Here is a 21823-nt window from a genome sequence, read left to right as displayed (position 1 = left end):
CTAAAAAGGACTAAAGGGAGGAAGGGCCGCTGGCGTTAAGGGGTGGAGCCAAGGAGGGAATTCACTCACTCCTAGGCTTCAAAGCTCAGGGTACTAACCCCTGAAGTGCACCGGCTCTATCAAAAGGAATGGGCTTTAAATCAAACTATGGGGAATCACTAAAATCAGAGACACAGCGTATGCTACTGACGTAATAACTGGACATCCCACTCACTTTCCTGAAAAAGTGATCACTCAGTCCTCCTATGTTGCCCTCTCGATCTCGTACATTTATATACCTAAAGCTGGGGCTCATTGGAGCTAGGACTTTGGTGGTTTATGATATGCCCTAATACCCAAAGCAAGAAGTGTCAGGTTATTGGACTGTCTTAGTGTTTTGGTCTTTGGTGCCTGATGTTGTCCATTGCTGTTTGGGTGTCTGATGCAATCACTACTGACAAGTTTTGTTCTGTTTTCTCATGCCATCTTTCTCTGTTGTTCTCGCCTTTGTTGCATCCTCAGACACAAGGGTGGCCTCTGTGCGAGCATCTGGGATGGATGTTCACGCCGTGGCTGGGTGCCTGAAGCTTTACCTGCGTGACCTTCCTGAGCCTCTCCTCAGCAGCGAGCTCTTCGCTGACTTCACCCAAGCCCTGGGTAAGTGGAATAATGTGTGGCCACTGACTCTCTGTACAGGTGTATCACTATAGTTCTCACAAGGCAGGGCTACAGATGCTGGTCCTGCTGGGGAGATGCTCTCTCTGCGGGGGACGTTGGCTCTTCTGGGGGATGCTCCCTCTGCGGGGGACGCTGGCTCTTCTGGGGGATGCTCCCTCTGCGGGGGGCGCTGGCTCTTCTGGGGGATGCTCCCTCTGCGGGGGACACTGGCTCTTTTGGGGGGTGTTCCCTCTGCGGGGGACACTGGTTCTTCTGGGGGATGCTCCCTCTGCGGGGGACGCTGGCTCTTCTTAGGGATGCTCCCAACGCGGAGTACGCTGGCTCTTCAGGGGGATACTTCCTCTGCGGGGGACGCCGGCTCTTCTGGGGGATGCTCCCACTGTGGGGTACGCTGGCACTTTGGGGGGATGCTTCCTCTGTGGGGGACGCTGGCTCTTCTTAGGGTTGCTCCCACTGCTGGGTATGCTGGCACTTTGGGGGGATGCTTCCTCTGTGGGGGACGCTGGCTCTTCTGGGGGATGCTCCCTCTGCTGGGGACACTGGCTCTTCTTAGGGATGCTCCCACTGCGGGGTACACTGGCTCTTCAGGGGGATGGTTCCTCAGCGGGGGACGCAGACTCTTCCAGGGGATGCTCCCTCTGCGGGGGATGCTGGCTCTTCTTAGGGATGCTCCCAACGCGGGGTACGCTGGCTCTTCAGGGGGATGCTCCCTCTGTGGGGGATGCTGGCTCTTCTTAGGGATGCTCCCACTGTGGGGTACGCTGGCTCTTCAGGAGGATGGTTCCTCTGCGGGGGACGCTGGCTCTTCTTAGGGATGCTCCCACTGCTGGGTATGCTGGCTCTTCGGGGGGATGCTTCCTCTGTGGGGGACGCTGGCTCTTCTGGGGGATGCTCCCTCTGCGGGGGACGCTGGCTCTTCTTAGGGATGCTCCCACTGCGGGGTACACTGGCTCTTCAGGGGGATGGTTCCTCTGCGGGGGACGCTGACTCTTCCAGGAGAGGCTCCCTCTGCGGGGGACGCTGGCTCTTCTTAGGGATGCCCCCACTGCGGGGTATGCTGGCTCTTCAGGGGGATGCTTCCTCTGCGGGGGACGCTGGCTCTTCTGGGGGTGCTCCCTCTGCGGAGGACGCTGGCTCTTCTGGGGGATGCTCCCTCTGCGGGGTACGCTGGCTCTTCTGGGGGATGCTTCCTCTGCGGGGGACGCTGGCTCTTCTGGGGGATGCTCCCTCTGCTGGGTACGCTGGCTCTTCTGGGGGATGCTCCCTCTGCGGGGTACGCTGGCTCTTCTGGGGGTGCTCCCTCTGCGGAGGACGCTGGCTCTTCTGGGGAATGCTCCCTCTGCGGGGTACGCTGGCTCTTCTGGGGGATGCTTCCTCTGCGGGGGACGTTGGCTCTTCTGTGGGATGCTCCCTCTGCGGGGGACACTGGCTCTTTTGGGGGATGCTCCCTCTGCTGGGGACACTGGTTCTTCTGGGGGATGCTTCCTCTGCGGGGGACGCTGGCTCTTCTGGGGGTGCTCCCTCTGGAGAGGACGCTGGCTCTTCTGGGGGATGCTTCCTCTGCGGGGGACTCTGGCTCTTCTGGGGGATGCTCCCTCTGCGGGGTACGCTGGCTCTTCTGGGGGATGCTCCCTCTGCGGGGTACGCTGGCTCTTCTGGGGGTGCTCCCTCTGCGGAGGACGCTGGCTCTTCTGGGGGATGCTCCCTCTGCGGAGGACGCTGGCTCTTCTGGGGGATGCTCCCTCTGCGGGGTACGCTGGCTCTTCTGGGGGTGCTCCCTCTGCGGAGGACGCTGGCTCTTCTGGGGGATGCTTCCTCTGCGGGGGATGTTGGCTCTTCTGGGGGATGATCCCGCTGCGGGGTACGCTGGCTCTTCTGGGGGATGCTCCCTCTGCGGGGTACGCTGGCTCTTCTTGGGGTGCTCCCTCTGCGGAGGATGCTGGCTCTTCTGGGGGATGCTCCCTCTGCGGAGGACGCTGGCTCTTCTGGGGGATGCTCCCTCTGCGGGGTACGCTGGCTCTTCTGGGGGTGCTCCCTCTGCGGAGGACGCTGGCTCTTCTGGGGGATGCTTCCTCTGCGGGGGACGTTGGCCCCTCTGGGGGATGCTCCCGCTGCGGGGGACGCCGGCTCTTCTGGAGGACCATGGCTCTTCTGGGGGACGCTGCCTTATTTGGGGATGCTACCACTACTGCGGAATGATGGCCCTTCTAGGCTATGCTGGTTCCAAGGAGGAATGCTAACTCTGTTAGGGGATGCTAGCTCTGCTGAGGGATGTTGGTTCTGCTGGGGGAAGATGGCAGTGCTGGGGAATACTCTGCTGTTGGATGCTTGTTGAAGGATACTTTCTCTGTTGGAACTGCTGCATGATGCTAGCAATGTTTTAACAAAGTGGTGACTGCTTTGGGGTGCTGTCATTTCAAAGGAATGCTGAGTGATGTTAGCTGTAGGGGATTGACCCTATTAACATCAGTGGGTGTTCTTAGAGAGCACACTGTAAGCAGATATAATATGCAGTTCCAAGGAGGCAAAACGAAATTGAAATTAACAAACAAGAAAAATATCAGCATGCAATATTGAAAAGCACAAAAGCCCTTGTTAGGCTTCTGCTGTGGAGCCCAAGAGTGTCAGGGCCAGACAGGCCTTTTATTGTACTGGGTATTTCCCCGGTGGGCTGAAGCCCTTGAAGGCTGGATTTGAAAGCCTTGGACCGCTGCTGGAGCCTCTGTCCCTTCCTCCAGCTCCCTGAAGTTAAATGTAGCAGGCAGAGAGGCGTTAACGGAGAGAGAGAGGAGGGGGAGGCAGAGAGAAATCGATCCAAGGGGAGTAGGGGACAGAGAGAGAACAAGAGAGAGAGAGAGAGAGAGAGAGAGAGAGAGAGAGAGAGAGAGAGAGAGAGAGAGAGAGAGAGAGAGAGAGAGAGAGAGAGAGAGAGAGAGAGAGAGAGAGAGAGAGAGAGAGAGAGAGAGAGAGAGAGAGAGAGAGAGAGAGAGAGAGAGAGAGAGAGAGAAAGAATAGATGGATGGAAAGAGATGGATTGCACGAGGAGATGAGGGGAAGGGGCTGTTTTGAGGATGTTTGCCAGGGCTACTTTTGGTTCCCCTGTCCGGCCCGGGCAGTACCCATGAACTCCAACAAGTAGTGCATCTTTGAGTATCTGCTTATGAAAGATGAAAACATGGCCAATGTCTGTAAAATGACCCTACAACTGTAACAAGGCAATTAAAAATCCCAGTGGCACAGGACAAGTACACCCACTGTCAACCCTAAACACAGCAAAAAGACATAATTAACCCCCTCAGCGCTGATGACGAGCTCAGCTCGTCATCAGTTGCGCCGCTCGCCCGCTGATGACGAGCTGAGCTCGTCATCTAACGCAGCTTTTTGAAAAAAGCCGCGTAGCGCTAAAATCGCCGCAGCGCGCATGCGGTTAAACACTAACACAAGTTAATACAGCCTTGACAACGACCATACATTAGATAGAGAGAGCAAAATTCACCAACAGCAGCAGCAGTGCTGAGTTTTACCGCAAACAGCCAATGACCTAGGCAAGTACAAAACAGAGTTTTTAGCAGCAGTAAATACATGCAGGCCAGTCTCTTCACACAGAAGCTGGTGATCCCCCCCACAAGCCGCTCATCCCCTGCTGCCTGGGAGATGTAAGGACTAACCCCCAGATGCATCAACAACCCAATTTGCGATTCCTTAATAGCGAAAAATACAGATTCGCTATTGAGGAATAGCAAAATGGAATGCATCAAGATATCACTTAAAAAATAGCGATTTCTTAGAGTCGCAATTAAGGAATACCTCCCCATTCATTCCTATGGGCCTGGAGGCACATAGGAATGAATGGGAATACAATCTTAATTTGCAAATCGCAATTAGCGATTCGCAAATTGAGATTGCGATTTCAAGGGTGCAGGGGTGTCCGAAGGACACCCTGTTGCACCCCTGAAATTGATATGTGCATATATGTTGCGCACACACATGCCCCTAGGGCATGTGTGTGCGCAACATGAAACTTTGAAAAATGCACTTTAGTGCATTTTTCAACGTTAACGTTCCTGCATTGCAATTAAGGAATCTCATTTGAGATTCCTTAAATGCAAATAATCGCAATTTAGCGATTTCTAAAATTGCGATTTTTGCATTTGGGATGATGCATCCCAAATGCAAAAATACCGCTCGCAAAGGGGCAGATTCTGAGAATCTGCCCCTTTGCAAGCGGATTTTTGTTTGATGAATCTGGGCCTATGAGTGCTGCTTGGGGTCTTAGGTTTGTGATCCTCTGAAAACAGCTTCCTGCAAATATGTAAAACAAACAGTTACTACCTTGGTCTAATGAAGCACACAGACATACACAAATCACATAGTAAGTCCTGAAAAAAGAGAAAACGTATAAAAAGTGTAAGAAATCTCAACAAAACTATAATAGTGTGTTTGAAGGATCCACTGGGTAGCAATTTCTCCCATCTGGTGGCCCTGAGTCTCGAAGGTGCCTTTAAAACCTCAGATCCAGTTGTTTGTTTTGCTATTAGTTTTTGTCTATCGCACTGCCTGACACTTGTTTAGTATTGTAGTGCTTTCTGTAGTCCTGGTATACATTTCTGGAAGGGTTCCGAGGTTCTACTGCAGACTCCAGTTTGGACCAACCTTGTTAGGCTTAGCACACAGAGGCACTTTAAGGGGCTGAATAAATAAGCCGCCTTATGGACCATGCACCTGAGAGTGGTGCGCTAACACACAAAATGGAGGGCAAGCCGCACGTTTGCCATGAGGTGCCCGGACACAAGCAGGAAGGGGGGAGGCCAAGACGCATGCAAAAGCAGGTGGCGTTGGAGCCAAAGGAAAAGAGTGTAAATGCCACCAACAGTGTGATTGGCCAGCTACATTCAAAATGGAGAATCAACACCCCTCACTGTTACAGCAGCTAACAATTTAAGAACCTACAGCAGTCTTGTGCACAGCATTGCAGAAGGAACCACTCCCTTTTCTAGCAGCCCCCCAAAATATTGCTTCAAGAGGATTGTGTCTCTCTACAGCTTCTGCAATTCTGTATGCGCCTTTGCAAACCATTGAGCAAAAAAACACCACATTGTGGCTACTTATCTTTGTACACCATGTATTCCATGGTTTTCCACATCACAGGATGTTCACCGGATGTTGCTTCCCACCAGATAGCTACTTTTCTCAGAGGGTGGATACAGTTTTGTAGTTGTTTTCTCGTTAACAATGCCCAATTCTCACAAGAACTACAGGTTTTATGTGTGCAAGGAGAGAGGGGCAGGCTATGTGAAAATGTCTCTTGCAATACGTCTCATTGTGTGATCCTCATTTACACCATTACTTCATGAGAGTGAGTCATCCTGCGTATATTTCCCTCACAACTGCCCATTTTCGCGAAACATTTCTGTTCGAATCAACCATTGCGTGAGAAAGCCAGGCTAGCATTGTAAGCCTGAGGGAAGGAAGAAATAATATGGGCTTTGGTATCCCCCCAAAATAGGCTTCTGGAATGTCCTGTAACCCCAACCAGCTGTGGTTTGAGTGCCATGGAAAAAAAGAATGCCTGTTCTCCTTACTTTGCATAACAATCTACCTACAATAGAAAGCAAGAAAGTACTTTTTGAAAGCCTCACTCGAAAAAGAAAATATGCTACAACCTGAAAGTAAACTGATACGTGATTTACTAAGCACAAACTAAACAGGCACAGAGTGACAGCAACAGCGACAGGTGCCATGACAGAACCTACAACGGATGGAACAAGCTATCAAGAAGAAGGCTAGGGTGCCTGCTTGTGGAGAAAAGGAACCGGTAACATTTATGGAGGAAGTCCTATCCATCTTGGACATTCTGAATCCAGCGGTGGATTCAGTTTCTTGCCTTGATGCAACACTCCAGTGGGCATCCCTGGAGATGCCCCAAGTTGATTTATTACACTTTTAGAGAGCAGCGACGATGGACGGACATTGCCACTTGGTGACTGGGACATCACTGCATGCGTGACACTGATCTTGCTGGGGGAGATGGGAGTGATGTTCGAGATTTAGTTCAGACTGCTGAAAAATGCTGCTGTGGCCGAGGGATGCTGCTAATGATGGTGTTTGGTGGCACTGGCTACAGTGAGTTATGCTAGCACTGGTGGGTGATTGAAGTGTGGTTAGATGAGGTGGGCTGAAATTGACACTAGTGGGTGATGTGAGTATGGTTAGATGAGGTTGGTTGATGTTGGGTCTGGTAGATGAATGTGGGCTGGTTAAAAGATGCTAGGTTAAGGAAGCACTGTTGAATGACATTGATATGGTTAGAAAAGGTTGGGTAAAGTTGGCTCGGATGAATGAAGTTGGCAGTGAAGGGTAAAGATAACATTGGTGCATGAAGATGCCACACCTAGTGGATGCCACTATGGCATATGAATTTATTTTCTAACATGTTATTATATTTACATGATTTCTCCTAGACATTTCTAACCCAGTCGATAAAGATAGACGGATGCGGGTGCTGCTGGAATCACTTCCGGATGTCAATCTGCACACCTTCCTCTTCCTTCTGGAACATCTGAAGCAGTAAGAATTGCACCTTCCTCGATGAAACACCACCCGTTATCACTTAACACGGTCACTATAAAAAAGAAAAACATGTTTAGCAGCAGATTATCAAAGTGTTCGTACTGATTTGGGTTGTTCGTTAAAAGCAGGGGGTTGCAGAAGGCTTGGAAGGTAGCTCTCATCCTTAATGGATTTAGCACCTCTCACTCCTTGGATGGTTGTCTGCAGAGCCTGGTCGGCGGTTGGAAGCCAGGTCCTGCACCAAAACAAGGAACGCAAAGCCTTTGGATGTGTCAAGAGGGGATAGCCTCCTGTGGAGTGTTGGGGGCAGGACCGGCCGGAGACCAGACCCTGCAGTTAACCCCTCCTGTGCACGACCAAAGACTGTACGCTGTGGATGCTGGCCACCAGTGGTCATGCCCTGCAGCCAACCCAGCTGCGCGTGGACAAAAGCCATGTGCACTGAGGTTTGGCCGACAGTCGAGCATTGGGCACTAGGCTTCAAGTCAAGACCATGTGGCCAGGCTTGACAGGCACCGTCAAAGGCCATGCTTAACAGGTGTTGATCACCAGTGGAGTGTTGGGCATAGTACCAGCTGTGCATGAATTTATTTATATATTTATATAGCACAACTAATACCCCAACATCCTGCCAGCCATGAGGGAACAAAGACCGAAGAGGGAAAAGCAAAGAAACAAGTCACGTGTTACTAGGCCTTAAAAATCCAAGTCTTCAGACCCTTCCTGAAAGATATCAGGTCTGGTGAGTTTTTCAGTGAAAGTGGCAGTTGATTCCACAGTCTGGTGGTAATGTGCAGAAAGCTTTTGCCACCCCAGTTGGAACAGTGGGAGATTGCTGGCTGTATACCGTTGGGCACAGAGAACTTTTGGTTGTGGTATGTAATCGAAAATACCCCACAATTCAGTGAAAAAATAATGGTTAAACTGAAGATGTGGGTAGCTTTAGCTATAGCCATTCAACTTATGTTAACAAGTCCTCGGAACTTCACCTAAAAACCCAGTTAAAGTGCAGTTATGGTTACACATTGAAAATGAATATACATGCAATTCGCAAGTTATGCAAGAGCCATACAAACCATAACTCACTCACCAAATGCAGTGCTTTTGACCACACAATACTTATACCGATAAATACCAACACAGTAATGATACTGCATTGATAGTCGTCTCTGTTTGAGTGTTAAGGGTAATGTGCTATGTACTGTCATTGGCTAGAAGAGAAGATTTAGTACAATTGTAATTGCATGTTTCTTTAAGGGGGATGTTATAAGCATTGCGTTTGGTGTCCCAGACATGGTTTGCATGTAAAGGATTGTGCTCCTAAACATAACCTTTTTGGTTTTGAATTTCTTGGTATGAGTTGTGCATTCCTCTTAGAAACCAGACCCAAGTGGCACATAACAAGGCACCTCCTCTGAGTAAGCCCATCCCCCCACTAATAAATTAAAGCTCTTTTAGCTCAAGGTGATGGTGTCTGAGAAATCTCATGACTGCCTATACAGAATCTAGTAAAGTTGCATGCCATTGAGCACAGTCGGGTTGCTGTTCTCAGCTATTAAACTGCAGTAGAGATCAAGAAGGTCCACATCATGCCAGCCACTAGATTTAAGCAGTTTCGACCAGGGTCTGAGTGAGGCGTATTTATCGATGGATCAGTCATAGACAGACCGTTGTAAGGTCAGCAGGTCCAACAGCTCAAGCAGCGGTGAATCTCCTCTGTGCCTAGGAGTCGGTTCTATGAAATCCCACCAGAGTTTGCCAATAGTACAAATGGTTCACATCTATGCAACGAATCTAAGAGAGGAAATCGAATGAGTCTTCTTCAGTGATCCCATCACAGTAATTTGTAAAGTACTTGCATCCAGTGGTTAATTTGAGCAGGTGGTTACCGGTGGGGGATACCAGCACTTGTTTTTGGGGACCGGCACACATCAATTATTTACTGAGTGCAAGATGTGGAAAAACATACAGATCGGAAAGAAGGAGGATGAGAAAGATAGCAAAATTGTCACAAAGGGAGAATAGAGGTACCTGCAAGAGTGAGATAAAGGGGCAAGTAGTGACTGGTAGTGGATTAAAGAGGCATGAGATGGATTTAAGACTACCATGATATTCGGCACACTGACATTTAATGGCACCGGATGCAGAATTCTGTGCATAGCGTAGGACACCGGCACTCATTCTTTTACAGATGAAGCACTGCGTAGATCCAGAGACCTGCTTCATTCTGCAAGATTCAGACAGGCTATATTTGGAAGGAAGAATCATCTGTGGCAAAGCAATGCATCAGTCACCCTTTCCCATAGATAACAAAATCTGGTAGTGCCTTTGGAGAGCTGTATGTCAGAATACCCCTGTCGAAATATTAACCTACAGCTGATTATGACCGTACGTTAGACTACCAAAATATCATCAAGGTAAGTAAGGATTTACTAGTATTTACTCAATTTTAACAGTATTTTGGGAGTCAATGTCATGCTCACCAGATATCTGTAAGTTTGAACAACACTGTGGGACAACACTTGGAGGAGTTCTTAGCTATGGGTCTAAAGTCCCTACTTAATCTTTGTGATAGCCAATGTTAAGGCAAGGCATATGACATGGCCTCACAATCGTTTATTGGCCTATTTTGTCTTAAGATATTCTATAGCAGGGGTTGCAATCCAGTAGCTTGTGAACTACTGTAGCTTTTCCAGCTACCTCTGAGTAGCTCACCTGTGTGCAGCTCAGCTTATTAAATTAGAAAACGTTTTTGCTTGGTTGAATATATATATATATATATATATATATATATATATATATATATATATATATATATATATATATATATATATATATATATATATATATATATATATATCAGTATGTATATATATATACCAAAATTGAGATTATACAACACTGTTAATATTAGTAGCTCTCAATGTGTTTCATTGAACACGAGTAGCTCTCAGTACAGAAAAGGTTGGATACCTCTGTGCTATAGTATTTCAAAATCTGCCCTTGCTGCATCACTTGCAAGTTGTAACCCAAACATGTGGCTCATGCGTGTCACCTGCAGAGACGTGGATGGTCATTGGGCCTTGTATACTTCACCCAGTTGGTGGCCCCTACAGTATAGGAAGGAGAGCATTATTAAAGTGACAGATATTTTCTTTTAATTTGTTCAGGTTTACCTTTCCGAAGATAACAATGAAACAAAAGTGTGTAAACCTCTGTAGAGAAATTATTTGTAAAATATGGCAGGGTATCCAGAAAAAACACTTGGGTAATGAGAAAGATTTTGAAAGTCACCTAGTTAAAGAGATACTGACCCTGGCACTGGTCAAGAAGTCCAAAACTATAGCTAACGGACTGGCAGGTAGTGTCCCCAGCCGCACAGTTTATTGTGACAGAGAGACTTTGTAACGCTTACCACTTTCTCTAGTTGTGTCCACTTGTGTCTCCACCCCAATTTAATCATCCCAGAGTATCTGCATGCCTCAACTGGACTGCTACCTTCAGATACAGCCAGGTAAGGGAAACCAGGCGCAGTGGAAGAGTGACAATCTTGAGTAAGCGAAGTGGGAGGGGGCGGGGGGCACCCCACCCCGTGTTACCTGAATTAAATTATACATATATATAGATATACAAATCCAAACTTCACGATATGACAGAGAGAAATACGGACACCTTGGAGTGGTTGCAGAAAAAATTGTGATTTATTGTTGCAGAAAAAACAACGCGTTTCAGCTTTCGCTTTGGTCACGCTGGAAACGCTTAGTACCATTACTGCATATATACTGAATAACCAGTCAAACATAGAAAGAGGACTAATCCACACCCTAGTGCAAGTGCGGGCGCCATCTTTACACGGTCATTCGATGCAATACAAATAAAGTTTATACAATATAAAACAATCCAATTGATTTTGGCACTCAAGAGTCTTATAAATCATTATTGCATCAAAAGAGTACATGTATGTTAAAAATATTATGCCATTTGACCACATCATGAACTGTGAATTATGTTGGAAAACGGATTAATACCATCGCGAAAAATGACGGCACATTATTATAATATAATACAATTTTTAGGAAAACTTGTATTATAGCCTTATAGTCCGCCGTAGAGGGCTATACCGGCTATTAAAGGCCCTCTCCAGCGTTAAAGGCCCCGAGCCGAAGGCAAGGGCCTTTAACAAGGGAGAGGGACTTTAATAGCGGTATAGCCCATCTACGAAGGGCTATAAGGCTATTGGAACATTCTGTCACTAGAGGACAGAATGTTCTAGCAAAAAAAACAAAGCCTTTTGGAAGCGTGAGGGGATTGGAATCCTTTGTTGACAGCCATAGCTGTGAACAAAGAAACATTGGAATGTTGGAGCTCCAGGCTTATACCAGCCATTATAAGCCCAGAGCACTCCATTGTCTTCAATGGAGCTCCCAACATTCCAATGTTCTAATATATTATAATCATGTGCTGTGAACTAAATCATATAGTTAGTGCAGCAGTTGCAGTGTTCTGCTTCCAAATTCTTGGTCTTCTGCTATTCTAGGACGTTCCTTTACATGGGAAACCTTTGTAAACAAAGCTGCCTTTTAGTTAATAATCTCAAGTGAACAACTAGCTCCATCTGCCAATTTTGATCCATTATTCATGGGCCTCTGTGATAGAACCGCACCTCAAATTAATTATAAAAACTGATATGGAGTAATCAATTGGTGTTTACATTAAACCACACACTGTCAACACTGTTTACATTAAAATTGGTAATTGTCAAATTATCCATTAGGAAATAGCAAATCACAAAAATATGCTACCACTTAAGCTATTGTCTCTAGGTAAATAAGCAATCATAAAAGCAATTACATCAACACTGCATCCTTTATTATCTAAATAAGACATCTAATTGATTAAAACACCAACATCACCAATCATAAAACCTATGATGACGTAGGAACAAAGCAGGTCATTTCAAAGAGTGTTCAATATGAAAGGCTGAAGTAAATACCAGGCCTCAGTACTACCTGCCACAGTGTCCTGAATGAGGGTCACAGCAAACTGTTATTGATGTTACCGCACTGATATAATAAGATGCCAGATGAGATGAAAAACACCAACAGTGTTTTCTGTGTGATCAAAAACTGCAGGTTTTTGCTGAGGAAACAGTCAGGTCAACCAAGATGTGATTTACTAGGCCCCCAAGTCAATTACTCATGTGTTTATGTGGTCCCGTGTATTTAAGCGGTCAGCCATGACGCGATATTCAATGAACATAGAAAATTGATCACGTCCACAAAACATTTATGAGGTCACCAGTATGATTCACGATAACATGGCAAGATGTCCAGATGTCCTCCAGAGTCCTCTCCTAATAAAGTTTAAAAAAAAGGTTTTTGATGGAATGTTCAACTTTGAGTAAGAACTATTAGATGCTTCTTGCTTCTGGGTCTCATGGATGTTCTCTTGCTGTTGTCTTTCTCTCTTCCTCTTCAGTGTGGCCTCCAGGGAATCTGTGAATAAGATGTCGCTCTACAACCTGGCCACGGTATTCGGACCCACCTTACTCCGCCCTCCTCAGAGAGACGAGTTGTTGCAGCCTGGGTTCCCATCACACATCTCCCAGGAGGTGGTGGTACAGGTTGGTAAACTGAAGGAAGCGGCGAGTGATTTGGTGAGAAGGGGGTACGAGGGACAGGGTAAACGGAGATTAAGAGAAGGGGAAAGAATTTAGGGAAATGGTAAAAGGAGGTTAGGGCAAATGATTAGGATGGAAGAGGCGAATGTTGAAGGGAGGAGAATGAAAAAAGAGTGAGGACAAGGAATTTAGTAAAGGAAAAAGAGGAATTAAAAACAGGAAAAAGATGAGAGAAGAGAGGCTTGTAGAGAGGAGTCGTAAAATCATGATTTGTTTTTATAAATAAAAGAAAACACAACTGAGTTACAATGATAAGGCTTAAGAGTAAAGATAGATAACACACATAATATTGTAAAGATGCCCTTTCACCTTGCTGTGGTGCTCAATTCCTTAAAATATGACACTGAGCCGGTGTTCAGGATTAGACTATCTTTAATTGCTCCGAGCGCCGGGGAGAGCGTCTGACGGGCTCGAAAGCCGCGGCTCTACAAAATGGCTGCGCTTCCGTTTCCGCCAGCGACGCCCGCCCGGCAAAACACTAGAGCGTCACCACATATCTCCCCCCCTTTAACACCCTCACAGTAAATTCACCTAGAACATGATGAATACTCAGTCCTGGTGGAAGTGTCTAATGAGGGAAAACAATGGAACAGTCTTTCTTGATTTCCATGCTGAAGTCCTCGAATTTCTTGGTAGCTTTGATCTCTCTGCCTGACCTTGTTCTCACAGGCTCCTGGCTGGTGTTCTCCCTTTGGTCTCTGACAGTGCTTCTGTCCATCTTACGTGTTGTCATTCTTAGTCCTCGATTGTGTCCATCACGTCCTTGGCTCCTTGGTGTTGGAGGGTTTGTTTTTCCATCTTCTTCACCTTCCTCCTGAAATCGCTGGTCTTCATCGCTTTCCCAACGCGGTTGGTTTCCTGACTTGTTCGCTTCCACTGCTCCTTCCTGTCCCGCTTATTCGCCACTCTCCATGCCGAACGAATCCGTCTCATCAGAAACTTCCCACTTTAGGATTTTGCTGCACTTTGCCATCCTGTCTTGCGACCATACCTTTCCATCACTGAGCAGAGCCGACCTAGCATACGGTTCTATCACTTGCAACGGTGGTGTGAATTTGCTGTCACCCTTCTTCTTCAACATGGCCTGTTTCACTCTCACCCACTCGCCCTTTTCTAGGGCCACTTCTTGAACATTTCGTCGTTTGTTGTATTGTCCTGTATACAAGGCTTGAGCCCTTTCAATGTTCCTCCGCACCACAGCCGGGGACCATTTGCTCTGGACTATTAGATGTTTCCACACCAGATTGTCCTTTGTGAAAGGGTCCCACCCTCGTAGTATTCGGAAGGGGCTATACCCCGTGCTGGCAGGAGTGATGCGGTACGCCCATAACATCTTCGGGAGCTCCTTCTCCCAATCTTGTCCTGCACTTAGCGCAGCCTGCACTGACCCCATTATCACTCTATTGAACCTCTCTGCCAATCCGTTCCCCACTGGGTGGTAGATTGGAGTGTGTTTGACCTCGATTCCGTTGCGGGTCATGAAAGCATCCCACTTTGCGGACACGAACTGCGGTCCATTGTCACAGGTGATCACTTTCGGGATACCTTCCCTCACGAATGTGGAGGTTAGGAAGGAAAGCACGGCTTCAGTGTCTACTGTGTCACACACTTCCACCTCCGGCCACTTGGAGTACCGGTCCACCAGTACTATGGCATATTTCGGCACTCCATGTGTATCCAAGATGGGTCCTAAAATGTCCACCGATAGCATCTCCCACGGGCTGGTGGGGACGGTGAATTTTCCCAGGGGAGGCCTCAGCAAGATCTGTGTTTTGTCCGCTCTGCTGCATGGTTCGCACATCTGGACATGTCTTTCCACTTGGCTGTACATGGCAGGCCACCAGTACGCCTGCTTCGCCCTGGTCTTGGTCTTCAGTATGCCAAGGTGTCCATCATGGAGGATAGTTAGGAGGTGTTCCACCAAGGTCTGCGGGGGAACTACCTTCTCCCCTCTTAGTAAGAACAACTGGATTGTCTCCTATCGACCAAAGGTAGGCCAGAGGGGGCACCGGGTCCTAACGGTATCCCCCCAATATTGTTTAAAGCTGACCCGAACTACTGGGCGGCTGCATTACTACAAGTGTTCAACTCCATAGATGAAGGGGCTGGCATCCCAGACTCCTGGAAAGGATCCATAATATCCCCTATCTACAAGAAGGGTGATAAGAATAAACCTACTAGCTACAGACTTGTAGCCTTAATTGATGTCGAAGCAAAATACTGTGCTGGTCTCCTTTTGGACGAATTAACAGTATGGGCAAATGAAAAATCCCTCATCCCTATCAACCAGACAGGCTTCTCCAAAGGCACTGGGACCATCACAAATCTACTTGCACTGACGCTACTGATGGACGGTGCCAAAGCAGCAAATCTTCCCCTATTTTTCTGCTTCATAGATTATTCTGCTGCTTTTGACAGTATAAACATGCAGAAGCTGTGGGCTAAACTAGCAAAGATGGAAATTGCAGCAGCACCATTAAAACAGATAATCCAGTTACACACTAACACTTGGGTTCAAATAAAACTAGGAACCGGAGAATATCTGTCAAGGAAAATATTATCAACATTTAGCGGATTGAAGCAGGGCTGCGTACTGGCCCCCATGCTTTTTAACCTGTTTATGGCAGACCTTTCTACAGAATTAAACAACAGCACTTCTAATGCACCGAGGTTAGGCGGGCTGTCACTCTCTAACCTACTGTACGCTGACGACGTCGTCCTAATAAGCCGAACTCCAATTGGGCTTCAGCACTTGCTAAATACAACTGCCAAGCATGCTGCATCTAACGGTTTAACCATCAATTTAGATAAGTCAAAACTCATGAAGTTCAACCCGAAAAAGAATACCACAGGGTTTAATTGGAACCTGTCAGGTGCTCCTATGGAAGTCGTGTCAGAATACAAATATCTAGGGGTGATACTGGATGATTAAGGTACCTTCAAGCCACAAAAAGAAGCCATAAAACGGAAAGGAAACACAATAGCGGTAGCTCTAAAATCTCTGAAACACAAAACTGCTGGGCCAAGCTTTTATCCCTTACTACAAGTACTACAAGCAAAGCTAATCCCAGCTATTACATATGGAAGCGAATGCCTCAGGGGAAAAGATGAAGAGACTTTGGAACAAACTGTGCTAAGAGCTGCAAGAATAATCTTTAGCCTACCAAATTATGCCTCTCCCGCGCAAATCAGGCTGGAGCTTGGCCTACAGTCACAAAAAATAGCTCGCAACGCAGCTTATGTGAAATGTTGGTTTCACCTATGGAAAGAGATAAACTCAAGCAGAGCTTGTATCCCAAGGGATTACCTGACCACATCGATAAACCGTCTAGGCCTGAAGGAATTGTGGGCTACTACGGGAACGCAAAATAGTTTTAAGACTTTGGTAAACAAGACAGTTAAAAATCTATCAGTACTTGAAGATAAGGAAACACTCAGAAGACGATCACACGTCTGGTGCGTGCTGCAGAGCTACACAACACCTGGTCCTCAAGACTACCTGCATGCGGGCTTCAGCCGGAAGCTAAAAGAGAAATACCTCAGGTATCGATTGGGAATTCTTCCTGTCCTCCCGCATCTACCACCATGGAAGCGAACCACAGAAACAACTGAGTGCCGCCTCTGCGCAGAAGCTGAAGAGAGTATCATGCATCTACTATGCATTTGCCACAGTCTGGACCTAGAACGACGCTTGTTATTGAAATCTATCTTTAACACCAAGAGGATAAGAACCTGCAGGCAAGCAGTGAAGGCTTGCTTTGGTGGAGGAGACATACAGCTGGCATACCGGTTTGTACAATTTATGGGGGCGGCAGAAGAGAAAATTAAAGGCCCTGGATTACCATAAAACAGGTCTAAATTAGGGGGTTACTCTGTCCGGTCCTTAAATGGCCAACCTAAAGGATAAAAGAGACACCCTACTTTGACCAATATTCAAGCATAACGGTACCAGGACCTGCAGGCAGACTGTAAAACTGTGCTTCAATCCGGCCGAAACACAGCAAAACGGCAGGCTTACAAACATTTTTGACACAGTGGCAGAGAGACTCAAACACATACTGCAAGTGGACATTGGATAAACAAAAACAGCCTGGCCAGGCTGTTACTGTTGCTGAACTTGGCAAAGCTTGGGCTAGCCCACCTTATCTGGCGTGTAGGCACTTTAGATCTGATGAAGCGCGTAAGCCCTACCATGTGAATTTTAACAAGATGCATAATGATGGCTGCTTAACTTGGCAAAGCTTTCGCTAGCTCCGTTTTTATTGATGCACAGGCACTTTAGATCTGATGAAGCGCATTAGGACCAAAATGTTAACTTTAACATAATGCATAATAATGGTTTTTAACAGTGTTTTTATCCATTGAATTACGTATATTAAATTGTTAATGTTATGTGTATGCAATGGTTTTAATTAATTATGCAAAGTAATAAACTACTTCTACTTCTACTTCCAATCGACAGTTCTTCTCGAACTTCCCAGAACTTCTTCAACTGGCTGTCGAGGTGTCTCTTGTCCGGCCACCCATGTGTCACGTAGCCTTGCACGGCCTCCAAGGTCTCGTCTTGGGTGTACGCCTCTTCCCATTCCTTCTTGCGGATTACCGTTGCATGGTCTTGCATCAGCGCCACCATGTAGCCTTCCCATCCTGAGGGTTCTTGGTCTATCGCCTGTTCCATAGCTGCTGCCCTACTTAAGAAATCAGCCACTTTGTTCCTGTTTCCTGGAATGTACTCCACCTCGTATACGTAGTCCAGTAGTCTCAAGGTCATCTTCGCTATGCGGGGTGTCGCATGAGCGTGTCCGCTGGAGGTGAGGACCTTTACTAGTGTTTTGTGGTCCGTGCGGAGCAAGAAACTAGAACCCCATATGAACTGTCTGAAGCGCTCCATGGCCCATACCGCTGCCAGCATATCCTTTTCTATCACGCTGAACCTTTCTTCGTTGGGCGCCAGCGAAATTGAAGCAAAGCTGACCGTGGTGACTTCACCCTCTTGTGATCTCTGCATCAACACTGCCCCCAACCCTTTGTTGCTGGCGTCAGTGGTCAATATAGACAAGGCGGCTTGGTCGAATCCCTTGACGGGTACAGCATTGCAGATCTCTTGTTTCAGGGCATCAAACTCGATTTGCTCTTCGTTGGACCATTTGAACGTGTTCTTCTCCTTCAGGAGTTGCCGCAGATGATGGGTTTTGGACGCGAAATGCGGGATGAATTTGCTGTAAAATTCTGCCATTCCTAAAAACGAGCGGATGTCCTCCTTCCTCGTTGGTGTGGGTGCATCTTTAATGGCTGCCACATTTGCTCTCTTCGGCTCTATTCCCTTCTCACTGATCTCGTGACCCAGGTATGTCACCAATCTTACGCCAAGCTTCCATTTTGCCCATTCCTCTGTGAGCCCATTTGTTTCCAGTATGGCCAACACGGTGTGTAGTTTGGTATCGTGGTCGTCTTTCGATTTCCCCATTATGAGGATATTGTCTTGGAAGTATTGTACTCCATCTACCTTTTGAAACAGTCTATGCATTAGTTTCTGAAATACCACTGCCGCCGATGCTAGTCCAAACGGCATCCTCAGGAACTTGTAACATCCAAACGGTGTTATGAATGACGTTAGGTGACTGCAGGAAGGGTGTAACGCGATTTGATGGTATGCGGATGAGAGATCCACGGTGGAAAACCACTTTATCCCATTTGTCTTCGACAGCATCTCGTTGATCCGGGGTAGTGGGAACTTGTCCACCCATATGTTCTTGTTCAGTTCCCTTAGGTCCACACACAAACGCACCTTCCCATTGGGTTTCTGCAAGACGACGAGGGGAGCGAGCCATTCCGCACTCTCGATAGCCTCAATAAAACCGCACCTTTCCAGGCGCAGTAGTTCCTCTTGTACTGCCTCCCTACTTCGGAATGGAATGTTGCGGACCTTGTGGCTCACCGGGCTCGCTCCCTCCTTCAAGCGTATTTTGTGCGTGAATTTGGTCATCCGACCTATGGTCCCCTTGCAGACCTCCGGGTACTCTCTCTTCCACGCTCCCTCCTTGTATTCTTGTTCGGTGTCCGTCATCAGGACTTGGTTGATTCCTCCTGGGTTAAGTTCAATTCCTAGGGTACCTTGATCAATCCATCCCAGGACCGAAGGCCCTTTCTCTGCAACGTACAGTTTTCCGTCCACCATTCGCCCCTTGAATTAGAACGTGAGAGGACAATACCCTTCCATGGGTATGGGTTCGCCTGTATATGTGACAGGACGTATGTCCGGGGACGTAGGTCTTGCTTTTGTCTTTTGTTGAAAGTCTCTTTCCCACACCGTTCATTGTATTATCGTGTATGGGGACCCTGAGTCCGCCACTATGTCGATTTCTACTCTGCCGATCTTCATTTTCAGTACTGGTTTCTTGGATGCCGAGCAGTTTATTCCCCGGACTTGGTCATCTATGCACAAGACTTCCTCTTCTTCTTCTTCCTGTGTTTCTTTCTCCTCCTCGCCACCTTGGGCTACGTACTTCACTTCTGTCTTCCTGGGCCGGCGTCGGCATACCTTTTCATACTGGCCCATAATGCCACAGTACGAGCACTTGGCCCTGATGGCTGGGCAGGCCTTGTCGTTGCCAACGTGCGTTGGGTTTCCACACCAGTAACAATTTTCCTTGTTGTTCCATTTGGGCCTTTGCATCCCCCCTGGTCTCTGAGGGTATCTCTTTTGGGACCGTGTGTTGGATGGTCCTACTTGTTGGGTCTTGGCTGGTCTGTTCCCTTCTGAAACCTTGCAAACTGTTGTTTTGCTGATTGTCTCCTTCCTCGTCGCTTCCGCGCACCTCTTTGATAGTTCCGCCTTCTTTACAAGTGCTAATACTTCTTTGAGAGGAGCGTCACTGTTGACCCACAATTTCTCTTGGATGGCCGTGTTGGATGTATGCATTATGATCTGGTACCTTATCAGTTCGTCATGCAGCGTTCCAAATTTGCAGGTCACTGCTAGTTTCTGTAGGGCCACAACGTATTCGTCGATTGATTCTCCTCCGCCCTGTCTCCTCTGGAAGAAATTGCACCTGTCTATGGCTACACATACCACGGGTTGGTAGTGCGAGTCCAAATGTTCGATCGCATGTTGGAACTCATCGGTGTCCGTAGGAAATCTGGTCTTCTTCACTAGGTTGTCATATACCCTGATTCCTTCCGGGATTAGGTTGTGCAGGAGTATCTTCTTCCTCCGGGAGCTTGAGTACGCCCTTCGCTCTCTTCCTCTAGAGCCGATAGACAATTCCGAAAATACCTCTTCCAGTCCTCCCATGGCATCGTTGGTTCCCCTCTCTTGGGTAAGAATGGGACCAGGTTGGTGAGGGAGGATGATTGTGCACTCTCCTTGCATTGCGTTTGCCTGGGTTCTTCTGTGCGACGACGCTTGGCGGGCTTCCCTGTGCCTGTCTCTCTTCCTGTCTGTCTTCTTGTGTAGGGCCTGGGCTTCCTTCTCCACTGCCGGAAATGCCTGGGGAGTCCAGGGCTGCGTTCTGAAACTTGTAACTGGGTTTGGCTATTTCCCTTCCTCAGTTGACCGGTTCGTGGTGGGACCTTCCGGGGATACCTCACACTCCCGCACTCTTGCTCTATACCCCCTTGCTGTTCTCCCTCTTATGAGTGCTGTGGACGGTTTGTCTTTTCCCTCCTGGTTTGCCTTCGCCCGTGTCTGCAGCGGTCTCCTTTCACTTTGTTGCTCTGTGGCGTTCTCGTGCTTGGTGCCTCCCCTTTCTGGTGCTCAGCGTGGTAATCAGCACTTACCAGCTTTTCCGGGTGCAATTTACACTCTCTGGTGGCCAGGTCGTGCCCCTTGTGCCGCGCTCTTGCCTTGGGGAGGTGCTTCGTTCTCATGGGGCCCACACTTGTCCCTCTGCCACGCTCGGACTGATGAGGGTGGTCGGTTGTGCAGCGTGTGGCTCAGCGCTGCTACACCATCCCATGCCTCGTCGCCATTGTAAAGATGCCCTTACACCTTGCTGTGTTGCTCAATTCCTTAAAATATGACACTGAGCCGGTGTTCTGGATTCGACTATCTTTAATTGCTCCGAGCGCCGGGGAGAGCGTCATACGGGCTCGATAGTCACGGCTCTACAAAATGGCCGCGCTTCCGTTTCCGCCAGCGACGCACGCCCGGCAAAACACTAGAGCGTCACCACAAATATTGCCCTTTCATTAAATTGTCGAATTTGTGGAGTCACAGTTTCCAATTTCAGTTTTGGATAGAGTCTAGTCTCATCAACCTGAGCAAATAGAGTCAGAAAGCCTAGTGAGCGACAGCCTCTCAGTGATCCTCGACCAAAAACCTCAAAGGAAAGATGCTGTGTGCTCCTCGTAGCTAGGGTAGTTACAGTCCACCAGGTCAAAAAGGGCTTCACAGTTAGGTTATGTGCATTTGTATAGTACACAACTCACCTGGGCGGGTACCCTACAGCTGAATAGGCACAGACACACAATGGGGCTTATTGACAAGCCCCATGCGCTGCCGGTACGTCACTTTTAATATGGGTGTCTTGTTCCATAATGATTTATGGGCAAATGGTCATCTTGTCAGAAAGCCTGTAACCAGCTATTTCTCAACCCGTTAAGATTGTTCAAAAGGCGGAAGGTAGAGCTTCATGCAGATCTCATCCCTACTCCATTATTTACAATCATTTGTAGTTTGCAGTTAGACAACATGGGTGTTTGAACCTATGTAAACCAGTGTGAGAGCCTCAAAGAAAAGGAATTTGAAAACAACAATGAAAAGCCACACAAACCCCTCTGGTCGCAGGCCTTCCAAAAGTATTACATCCTTCTAGCAAGATGTTATCCACTTCCACAAACTCCTGGAGCATTACGATACCAAACAAGATATATACTCAATGAAATCATAGCATACAACATGCAGGCGTTCCCTGC

General features: G+C 47.6%; 1 protein-coding gene across 1 annotated transcript in view; it reads left to right on the top strand.

The window, feature by feature from the left end:
* LOC144768868 (active breakpoint cluster region-related protein-like) overlaps nt 1–21823 on the top strand; it is a 276177-nt gene that overhangs the window by 200083 nt on the left and 54271 nt on the right. Inside the window, exons 20-22 of the mRNA XM_078652876.1 lie at nt 502–636; nt 7119–7224; nt 12706–12850. Coding sequence (XP_078509002.1) covers nt 502–636; nt 7119–7224; nt 12706–12850 — 386 coding nt within the window. The remainder of the gene's footprint in view (nt 1–501; nt 637–7118; nt 7225–12705; nt 12851–21823) is intronic.

The sequence above is a fragment of the Lissotriton helveticus genome, chromosome 7 (assembly GCF_964261635.1).
Source record: "Lissotriton helveticus chromosome 7, aLisHel1.1, whole genome shotgun sequence".
NCBI lineage: Eukaryota > Metazoa > Chordata > Amphibia > Caudata > Salamandridae > Lissotriton > Lissotriton helveticus.
This window is presented reverse-complemented; position numbering and strand designations above follow the sequence as displayed.